The 11745-nt window shown below is 44.8% G+C and overlaps 1 protein-coding gene across 3 annotated transcripts in view; it reads left to right on the top strand.

The window, feature by feature from the left end:
- Positions 1–1310: 1310 nt before the first annotated feature.
- LOC141050649 (uncharacterized) overlaps positions 1311–11745 on the top strand; it is a 44619-nt gene continuing 34184 nt past the window's right edge. For 2 of the 3 annotated variants that reach the window (XM_073547238.1, XM_073547236.1), the window contains exons 1-6: positions 1311–1456; positions 2808–3181; positions 3848–3904; positions 4537–4836; positions 5702–6049; positions 6298–6612. In XM_073547238.1, the coding sequence (XP_073403339.1) occupies positions 2905–3181; positions 3848–3904; positions 4537–4836; positions 5702–6049; positions 6298–6612 (1297 nt within the window). In that variant the 5' untranslated portion in view covers positions 1311–1456; positions 2808–2904. The other variant, XM_073547237.1, reaches the window with a different exon arrangement.

The raw sequence follows: 11745 nt of genomic DNA, 5'->3' as shown, positions 1-11745 counted from the left end.
ATGCCAACACCCCTGATAGGCAGATTTCTGTGTACACTGTGCATAGGCAGAAAGATGCCAATCAGTGGTGGGGTCGGGGTTACACAGAGCAGGAGGAATAGGAGGTATGAGACATCTAAACCGCTGCACGACCAGCTCTACCCTCGCCTACTGTATTATCACCCATCCCTTGAAGATTGTGAGCCCTCGCGGGCAGGGTCCTCTCTCCTCCTGTACCAGTTATGACTTGTATTGTTTAAGATTATTGTACTTGTTTTTATGTATACCCCCCTCACATGTAAAGCGCCATGGAATAAATGGCGCTATAACAATAAATAATAATAATAATAATAATCTAGTCCTGTAATGATAATCTTCTGCTGAAAAAGCAATGATTGTATTGAAACAGCAACACAAAGCCTAGTAAGTGACACAACCCTGGAATTAGGGTCTCTGCCCCTACATCATGCTGCTCTCAGATTACATAGCAAACACTTGCTGACAGATTACCTTTAAAAAGCTATGTACCTAAAAACATAACTAAAAAATCAACACACTAATGATGCTAACAACTGGTAGGTTACAACGGCATATATGATCTGTCCACAGAATTTGTGGTCCCCGAGAGTCCAAGCACTGAGACCCCCAGTGATTACAAGAACCGAGGTCCTGTGTGAATGCAATGCTAATGTCTATGTATGCATTACTACATTCACTTCCATGGGACTGACAACTCGGCTATTTGCATCCAGCCTATTGAGATGAACAGAGCTGGTTACACATGCCCCCTCCAATCACACAGGGGACTTTGGGACCCCCAAAACATTTATATCCTATCCTGTGGAACTGAGAATCACCCCATTATAAGTGTGTGGTGTGTCGGGTCCCATAGGGATCTGAGCACTTGGTCATGGCTTCCATTATGATACAGATGATTGGATTTTTGCAAGCTATATTTGAAAGTCCACAACAATGGGAGAAATGTGAAAACACCAGCGTCCTGCTATCTAGAACAGGTAAAAAGTGAGGACTGAGGACCTACCAAAATGTGGAATATACGGGAGAAACCCGAGGCCCACTCAGCAGATTTCCACAGTCAGAGATGTATCTAGGCTTTCTGGCACCCGGGGCGAGAATTCGGTTCGGCGCCCCCCAGCACACATGCGATTTGCACTTAGTCATGTACCCACGAGCTGCTCTCCATAATGCTCTCAATGGTCAGTGACAAACTGAGAGAAGCAGGAAGAGAAGCTCGTTGTCACAGGCCCTTAAGCATGAAAATCACATATGAGTGAAGTGTCCATGTGATGACACTGGAACCTGCAGAGCTGAATCCTGACATTGCAGCTTCTGAATTCTCACAACTAATGCACTGCACAGCACAGTGTGTGGCCCTGGCCTCACCACCTCCTCCTCCTCTATGGGTGGGGTGAAGGGGCCCAGATCAGGAAGAGAGAAGCCGAGACACAGCAGCCATGTAAGCCCCACACTGTCATCTCTATATATAGGATTCCTGTGTTGTGTGTTGCGCTGATGTGTGCGAGGAGGAGATGGCGCCATTATATATGAGCTGTGGCGGTGACTGGAGGCCGCGTATTGTATCAGAGCGTCAGCTCCTAGGACAAGGCCCTGAATGCTGGAGATCGAAGCTTCTATACACAGGAGAAGCCCAGACTGTGCTGCTGAGGGCTCTGACCATGGCCGATGCTTAACCCCTGATTGTCCTCTCTGTAAGAACTAGTAAGTAACGAGGACTTTGCACCAGGTTAGCTAATAGCAAATAATGAGCCCGGAGTCCTCGGTGCTTGATCCTTTTCATGGCAAACTGAAAAGATGGTAACAAATAGCGAGTTCAGTGACTATTAGGCCTGGATCACACTTCCGTTTTTTGAAATCCGTCCAAATCCGTCGTTTTCTGTTAAAAAACGGATCCGCCATGTCTTTGGCGGATCCGTTTTTTTTCCCCATAGACTTGCATTAGTGGCTACCGCGGATCAGTCAAAAAAACGGATCGTAAAGGATCCGTTAGCGGCAAAAAAATGGAAACGGATCCGTTTGGCGGACACAAAAAACGGATGTGTGAAACAGGGCTAAGGTGAGAGATCCATTAGAGGAGACATTGTAGATCTAGAATCTGGATCTTTCAGAAGGTGGAATTCCCTTATAAAACCCCCCGTGACCCGATAATCCACCGATGTGCAGAACTGTCCCAAATATAAAATCGCCAGAGCCATTAAACATCCAATATCCAGAAGGACCAGGTCCATCTCCAGGACGGAGAACTCGCCAGCTTCCATTGTTCTATCCTCGTGTTATAAAACAATGAACCTGACCTGTCAGACCCAGCGCTGATCGATCACTGATGCCTCGCTCGTCTAACACTAAGTGACCGCTGCAGCCGATCTCTGGCATCAGATGATGGCAGCGCCCAGGGCACAAGGCCTCCTGGAACCGGTGATTGGCGGCAGCAGTCATGAGGATGTGCAGTGTAAACAGGCGCAGAAGATGAGGACGTGTCGTATACCTGTCCCCATCATTACCCGGTCACTCTGGTGGTGGTGACACACACTATACAAGCTAACGGGACACTGAGTCTTTTTCTGAGTTTTTAGAGCAGAAGCTAGAAAGTTTTTGAGGAGTTTTGAGATTTGGTGATTTTCCACTGAGTTTCTGCTCCAAAAACTCCTAATTAACCTCAGTGTGAATGTACCCCAAAGAAGGTTCTGAAGAGGTATGAAAAACTTTAAAAAACTCATCACATTTCATCATCTCAAAACTCCGGTGCACAAACCCTAAATGTTATTTTCCTTTTCTCCCATTTTCCGCAGTCGTCGTAATTACAGACCCTTTTAAGGTGATTACATGAGAAGATAAAGGAAGGGGCATTGAAGGTGGCTATTGTGTGACAGTCCCTCGTAGGAGGACATGGGGCTGACTGTGAGAGACGCTCTGGTCTACGCTCTGGAGAATCTGGAGAAGATGGGATTTAAGAAGTTTAGGAAGCAGCTACATGAAATTGAGGTAAAAGAGAATTATAGGAGGATCCCGAGGGGCAAACTGGAGGACAAGGATTGGGCGGATGTGGCTGATCTGATCCGGGAATACTATAAGGATGTTTATGGGGTTGAGGTGACCCTGGAAGTTCTGGACAAGATCAATGAGAAGAAAGTGGCAGAGGAACTGCTGGAGGACTTGAAAAAAGGTAACAGTATGTCTAAAACCTTTACAAAAAACTAAAGCAAGTTTCCAATTTACAGTTTATTTAAAAAAATGTTTACCTCTCTTGTGTAGCGCTCATTGCCTTGGTTACAGGACACCTCTGCAGTCTATCAGCGGTGGCTGGTTTCCTAGGCGAGCTCAGCATCACCTTCATTGTCCCTGCGCTTCTCACATACTTTGCTCCTTCTATTAACCATGAGCGAGTGCAGAGCTTTGGCCCATGCTGCAGCTCCGGACTGTCAATCATCAGGAGACCACGGCCACGTACAACCAGGAGGTGGATGAGAAGAGCTCCACCTCCCGAAATGCTGAGATTGCCGGGGGAGTCAGCAAGGTCTAGGAAACCTGCCAACTCTTAGATTTACTGTGAGCATAATGGATGGGTGACTGGCTCATGTAAGATAGGCCTTCTTTATACCATGACGGGGGTTGGCTTAGCCGGCTAGACTCCTTGATGGGTCAATGTTCTCCAGGGTTGAACACAAGCCTGAAGCTGCTGAACCCGGACCAGCAGATATTTTCAGATTGGGGCATCTTCCGTATTATCAGCAATAAGCATTGATTCTTATTTTATGCACATGAAAGATTGTATTTCAGGCCATTTACTGTCAGTCCAATATTTTTAACCTTTTCATGTATTTCGGTGCAGTGAACCGATTTGTAAGGCTGACTCAACTGGAGGAATCGAAATGTTTAGCCCCTGAAGGTAAGAAAGAAAAAGGAGGAGATTTCCTCTTTCCTTTGTTTCATTTATGATACAGAACTTGGCGGCCATAGAATCCCGCCATGTAGTACCGGGGAACAATATGGAGCTTCTTATGGGGGCAGTATATGGGGGAACAATATGGAGCTTTTAATGGGGGTAGTATATGGGGGAATAATCTATGGAGCTTCTTATGGGGGCAGTATATGGGGGAATAATCTATGGAGCTTCTTATGGGGGCAGTATATGGGGGAATAATCTATGGAGCTTCTTATGGGGGCAGCATATGGGGAATAATCTATGGAGCATTTCCCACCCTAGGCTTATACTCGAGTCAATAAGTTTTCCCAGTTTTTTGTGGCAAAATTAGGGGGGTCGGCTTATACTCGGGTCGGCTTATACTCGAGTATATACAGTAATTTTCCCGAGATCAGCCGCCAGTACACGAGCTGACCATTAGGCTGCATTCACATGATGCGTTTTATTTTCGGCATTCATACTCATGGTAAACACATTGCAGCTTTACCACGATCACGGCAAGGACACACCTTGGCGGCACACATAACTTTTTGTCAATGCAGAATGATTGAGTAGGTAAAATAAATTTCTGGATATTTTGTGTTTTTTTTTTTTAGCCAGACCAATGAAGCTACACCTGAGCGACACGGGCGAGATGATCTGCAGTGTCACGCTGGAGACATTTTATCCCGGATATCTCCACATAGAATGGAAATGTGGAAAAGAGAAGTCAGGAGAAGTCTCCCCATCACTGGAGCGCTACACAGAAAGCCTCGATCACAGATCCTTCTCCGTATGTAGTGAGGTCAGAATTTCACAGGATTCCATCAGATCTCCGGAATCCAAGGTCCACGTCAGCTGGGAACATGAGTATACAAATACCAAGGGGCAGCAGACGTTCTCCATCACTGATCAAGGCAAGAAAAGTCCATCCAGAAAGGAAAGATTCAGGAAACTGTGGTTAAAGGCTCAGAATATACAGATGATTACTTAAGAAAAGTAATATCAGATTGGTGAGGGTCCGACGCTCAGCACCCCCCACTGATCAACTGCACTGCGTACCTCCACTGAATGTGTAGTGGAAGCTGCCAGGTGCTGCAGAGCACCTCCTACGTTTTTACCTATTCTTTTGAGTAGAAGCTGTTCTGCAGCCCCCTGCAGCTTCCACTACACAATCAGTGGAGGTACACAGTGCAGTGTGTTTACATTCACTGTTGGAGCTTGTAACAGTTGAAAGGTGGAGGACACCAATCTGATATTAATGACCTAGGAAAAGTCATCAGCATATTCTGACTGTACAACCCCTTTAATTGTGTAGAGGCAATCTGTCAGCAGCTTGTTCTACAGTATATAATTAGCAGAATGATGTAGGGGAAGAGACCCTGACTCCAGCAATGTATTACTTACTGGGCGGCTTGGAGCAGTCTTGATAGAATCCCTGTTTTCTCTGTTGTAAATGTAGCAATGGTCGGAATGCTGAGCTCTGTATAACCTGCCCACACCCCTGATTGGCTACTTCTTGTGTACACTGTGTATAGGCAGGAAGCTACCAATCAGTGGAGGGTGGCAGGGTTAGACAAATAAGCTGGACATTCTGGCAAGAGACACCTAGCTTTATAGTCATAATCTCCTGCCGATAAAACACTGATTGTATTAAAACTACAGTACAAAGCTTAGTAAGTGAATCATGGCAGAAATCAGGGTCTCTGCTCCTACATCATGCTGACAGATTCCCTCTATTTTTTCCTAGTGTTACAAGATTTTACATTCTCTCTCCTGCAGATTTCCTTTGGAGGCCGGTAGTGGATGAGATACAGACGCCATTGTGTATATATGACGACAACCCCGTAGTATTTAGTTGTCACATATCAGGATATTATCCGGACGACGTCACGGTGAAGTGGTTCAGGAGAAATAAAAAGACTCTGGAGTTATGTGAAGATTCTGATAATGTTTCAATTCCAAAAATCAGATCGAATAGAAATCCAGACAACACCTACAGCTGTAGAGCGAGGCTAACGATGACACCGTCCGTGGAAAACCACCTCAGGGCAGAATACGTCTGCCAGGTAGAACATCCTTCTCTGGAGAAAGCAATTAAGAAAAGCACGGGAGGAATGAAAATCCTGGGTGAGGTTATACCTGACGATGACAGGAAGGCAATGAGATGTCCTCAGGGCTCCTGCAAGGACCACGATGCGCGGACTGTCCAGGGGTCTACTGACCAGAGCCGAGTCAGGTCTAAGACAATCCAACTCACCAACTATTCTGCACAGGACCCTCCATTACTGCAGGTCCACGGGAGGACCCCACTACCTTGGACAGGATTTATTGTTTTGCCTTCATATTCACAATTGTACTTTTATATTCTTTTGCAGCAAAACCTCAGCTGGAGTCCATCACCAAGGCCCTGGAAGATAACGCGTTGGTGAAGTTTACCATGCATCTTAAAAAGTTTTACCCCAAAGACATCAAGGTGAAGTGGCATCGGGGGGAGACACAACCCAGAAAAGGGGTTCAGCAGATGACACTACACACGGAAACCCTCACCGAACGTGAAGATTCCTTGTACGACGTCACCAGCAACTGTGGCATTTCGGGATGTTGTTTTGGAGACCCCCAGTATAAAATATACGTGACCTGGCAGCACGAATCTATGGATGGACCCGAGACCAGGACGCTGTCCGCGAGAGGTGAGACCCGGGCACCAGACTACCATGTGTTATCATTCTGCGAAACTCCCATCTCCCCGCACCCCCTGCTAGATCAGCGTCTGCACAGTTTGTGATTTGGGCGAGAGCTTTATACCAGACACCGTAAATTCACGTATCAGCGGAAAAAATAATGTGTCTGATTCATTAAGACTTGGTACGCATTCCGCCCCTAGCTGACCAAGACTGCCGTGAAAATGCCAAAAGTCGCAACATTTTTGGCAAACTTTTTTTGGTGCAAAGAAGTTTGTGACTTTTCAGTGTTTTTATAAGAGAAATCTGGTGACTCGACCCCGATGTTATTAATCCCTGTATAAATTTATACATAACATATTCTGGCAATGATTAAGGACGTTGTCTGAAACGCGTTTGAGGGATTTTCCTACATTTTTCTCCGGTATGGTTTTGTGACATTCTTTTTTACATTTTTTAATAAATCCTGGGCTTTTAACTAAAGATTCTGACGCTGGAATCTGCCCTCTTTCTCCGTTATTTCCTTTGTGGCACTGTATGTTTCCATGCCTTGAATCTTATTGGTGAGCTGATTACTATTTTGTGCTTTTTCTAACATATTCGATCCAAAATCTAGGCCACAATCTGTAATATAACATGCCCTATGAAGGGGTGTCCGCATCTTCAGGAGCACATCGCTCCTCTTCCTCCCGGCTTCCTGCTTGCTGAGGGCAGTGCGCTTCTGATGACTGACAGTTCTGGCCGGCAGCATGGCCGAGCCGCTCGCCTGAACAGTGGGTACATGGATGCTGCTAACATGGGCAGCTCGGCTTCTGCCGCATCGGAGGAGCATACAGGCACTGACAGCTTCAGAGCAGCGCTCACAAGCAGGAAGGCAAGCATGCTGCAAGTGCATGCTCCTCTCCTACGAGACCGGGGACCTCTGAGGCCGGTAATCTTGGCAGTGAGCTGTAAATAATGCCGGTGTCACACTAGCGAATGTGATGCGAGAAACTCATCTCAACACCCAGCACTGCCGCTGGCACTCCAACCGGAGCGTGCGGCTGCATGTATTTCTATGTATGTATTTCTATGCAGCCGCACGCTCCGGTCCCGAGTGGCGGCTGCAGAGTTTCTCGCATCACACTCACAAGTGTGACACCGGCCTAATCAGATTAAAAATCCCTGGATTCTTAAGATTGTAGAGGCAAATTGCAAGTAAGAGGCTTTTACGGACAATTTTCAACTTTAGCCATTAACCCCTTCCCGACATACCATGTACCGGTACATCATTTGTTTGTCCCAATGTATGGAGGGGACTCAGGAGCTGCCAGCATTTTCTGGTAGCAGCAGCATTTATATTGGAGCCATCACTGGTGCGTGCGTGTTCTGGCTCCTAGGGGGAGGGGAGAGCTGCCATTTTTGTCCTCATGTGTCTGGGCTTTATAGGACATCGTTATTTTGTCTACACATCATAATATTTTGGTACTGTGGCATATAGTTTTAGTGATCAGATGACCACAAGTTCAAGTAACCTGATAGGACTAAAAGAAAAAAAAATGTAATCACCCATATTTTCCCCCATTATTAATAATTAAATAAAATAAGACATTAAAAAAAGGTTTGTTTAGTACCATCATGTCCGAAAAAGTCTGATTTATCAAACTACCAAATAAATATACAATGTAATAAATATAAGAATGAATTAACCCAAATGGTAAATACCGTATCGAGAAGAACAATGAAAACACCAGAATGGCAGATTTTTGGTTCGCCACACCTCCCTAAAAAATTTGCCATAGGAACGTTGTGTCTACCCAAGAAAAGGTATCACTGAAAATATCAGCTTGCGATGGAAAAAACAAGCCCAGCTCCACTGATCAGAAAAATCAACTGGTTGCAGACAAGGGCAACACAAACCAATTTTTCTTTTCTTTTTTTTTTTTTTTTTACAAAATTCCATTTTCATTTTTTTACGCCTTAAGAAAAAAAAAACATACATGTTCAGTATCACCATAATCCTACTGACCTGGAAAATCATGTTGTGATGCAATTATTAATGCACGATGAATACCAAAAAAAAAAAAAAAAATGGAGAAATTACATTTTTTTGTTTGTTTTTTTTCATGTCGTTCAGTACATTTTATGATAAAATTAAAGGGAATCCATCAGCAGTTTTGCTATGTAATCTGACAGCAGCATCATGGAGGGATCGAGACCCTGATTCCAGCAATATATATCTTAGTCTACTGGGTGCAGCAGTTGTGATAGATCTACAGCAGAGAAAATTGTGATTCTATCAGAGCTCTGAATGCGGAGCGCTGTATAACCCCGCCCACACCACTGATTGGCCGCTTTCTGTGTGCACTGTATATTGACAGAAAGCTACCAATCAGTACTGAGGGCGGGGTTGGACCAGGAAGCATGAGACAGCTAGTCCTGTAGTGATAGTCACCTGCTGATAAAACACTGATCGTATTGAAGCAACAGCCTAGTAAGTTATGCATCACTGAAATCAGTATCTCTCCCCCTTTACTATGCTGCTCTCAGATTACATAGCAAAAAAATGCTGATGAATTCCCTTTAATACTGACATTCAAAGATACAAATTGTCCCACAAAAAAAAAAAAGCTCTTGTTGGCTGAAAAATACCAAAAATGTATGGTTCTTGGAATAAATGGAAGCACAAAAATTAAAATAAAAAAATGCTAGATAATGAAGGGGTAAATGAAGATAAGACAAACTCTTTAACAATCAAGCCAGGTCCAGTTAATAGAGTGACATCCTACTTGCTAACTTTAGCCAGTTGGCATTCAATTTTTGCAGTCCTCTCGCTCAAAATCTAGCTAATATTAGCCATTGGGAGTCTGAAGATGAGTAAGTGGCGTCTGCAAAAATCTTTACAGCTAGAAACGGAGACTTTTTCATCTGGAGCTTTCACTGTGAACTCTATTGTTCTCAGCAGTTCAGCTGCACCGATGTGTCAGGCGAAAGCTCGGCCATGACCGGTCTCTATCCTCCACTTCCCCGTTCCCTCTCACTGTCAGATATCATGGAGGCAAATGAGGGTGAGCACAAGAAAACCCGACATACGGGAAATGTTCTGTATGCGAGGAGGATGGCACGGTATGTAACAACCCAGGAGTAATGATACCAGAGCTAACAGTCCCAATGTTCCTCTCCACAGATCTGCCCTGGATCCCACATGTAGAAGACATATTTGTCCTCAGGTTGGAAGATGATTACAGAACCATGATGATGTGCCGAATCACCGGCTATTACCCAAACTCAGTGACCGTGTCTTGGTATAAAAAGGAAAATGGGAACGTGTCGTCCATGCAGGACTCCGATGACATTGAGGCAGTGATAGAGCCTCATGACAGGAAAAACAAGACATACGGTTGTACGGCAGTTTTACATTTTACTCCAGATTCTACAAGGGATCAAGGCTCAGAAATTATCTGCAAGGTGGATCATCCCAGCCTGGAGCATCCGATAGAGAAGAGTACCGGACCTCTCCGTATATTAAGGGCTGGTGAAGAGGAGTGATCACACCCTGGACTCCACTAGTCTGCAATGCGGCATTGTCACAGGATCCACCAGACAAAGTGATGGGCACAGTTCACCTCCTCCCCCTCTCTGCACAGACTGCACAGCATGCCCACAAGTCAATGCAGAATTATCATTATGGGAGAGGGATATACATAAATATTGGAACAGTTCATAGATAAGGAGTCTGGATGTTTTATTGTCCTCTGATTGGGGTCTCCTAATGTGTTGTGATGCCCCCACAAGTTCTTAGGAGCAAATTCCTTAATTGATGTAAAAAGACATAAATCCATGCGACACGTTCATTTCTGCACTGAGAGTGTCAAAGGTCGTCATGAATTTGTACTCACAGACCCTTCTGTCTCTCTGAGATGTGAAGTTACCAGTAAGTTTAAATACCAGTAATTTCATGTCCATGGTGCTGTGATCAGGCATACAAAAATGTTTGGCCACAGGTAGATCCATTATTTTTTCTCTTATTGTGTGACAATGAGAATTTATCCTTGTTCTAAGCTTTTGCCCTGTCTCCCCCACATACAGACAGCCAGTTGGACATTTAGTATTAAATGTCCAACTGGGGGTCTGTATGTGGGGGAGACAGGGCAAAAGCTTAGAAAAAGGATGAATTCCCATCGCCACACAAGATCCACACAAGTAGATCAATTCAGGAGGAGGTATCAATCTCTCAAGAATCAGAGGATATGGATACAGAACCCACTCTAAAGCAGGTATCTGAACAACTGCTAATTGCCATCCAAAGTAGTACGGCCTCACTGACCGGGAAAAGAGAGGGCACCACATTTTAAAAAAGACATCAACAAACTGGAGCAAGTTCAGAAAACAGCGACCAAAATGGTGACCGGTCTGCAAACCCTGTCTTATGAGGAAAGGTTGCAGGATTTGGGAATGTTTAGTTTGCAAAAGAGAAGACTGAGAGGAGACTTAATAGCTGTCTACAAATATCTAAAGGGCTGTCACATTGTAGAAGGATCAACTTTATTCTCATTTGCACAAGGAAAGACTAGAAGCAATGGGATGAAACTGAATGGGAGGAGACACAGATTAGATATTAGAAAAAACTTTTTGACAGAGTGATCAATGAGTGGAACAAGCTGCCACGAGAAGTGGTGAGTTCTCCTTCAATGGAAGTCTTCAAACAGAGGCTGGACAGACATCTGACTGGGATGATTTAGCGAATCCTGCTTTGAGCAGGGGGTTGGACCAGATGGCCCAGGAGGTCCCTTCCAACTCTACGATTCTATGATTCTATAAGAAATTAAAACTGACCTGGGACTCCTCCGCAATGATATGTCTAATTTGGGAGAGAAGGTCCGGCAGGCAGAGGACAGAATTTCAGGTCTTGAGGACCAAACGGCGCCTCCATCTGACCAGATCAGAGTATTAGAACACAATTTAGAGCTATGTGTACAAAAGCAAGATGACCTGGAAAATAGATCGAGGCAAAATAATATCCGTATCATTGGATTGCCGGAGAGAGCTGAAGGGAACAATCCGAGTGATTTTGTGAAAAATGGATCTGTGCTTTGTTTCCAGACGCCACCTTCTCTGCTGCGTACGCGGTGGAGAGGGCACACCGGGTACCTGGGAGACCAA

The sequence above is a fragment of the Dendrobates tinctorius genome, unplaced genomic scaffold (assembly GCF_039654945.1).
Source record: "Dendrobates tinctorius isolate UK_male_01 unplaced genomic scaffold, ASM3965494v1 ptg000152l, whole genome shotgun sequence".
NCBI lineage: Eukaryota > Metazoa > Chordata > Amphibia > Anura > Dendrobatidae > Dendrobates > Dendrobates tinctorius.
Note: the sequence above shows the minus strand (reverse complement) of the source record. Positions and strands in the feature narration are given on the sequence as shown.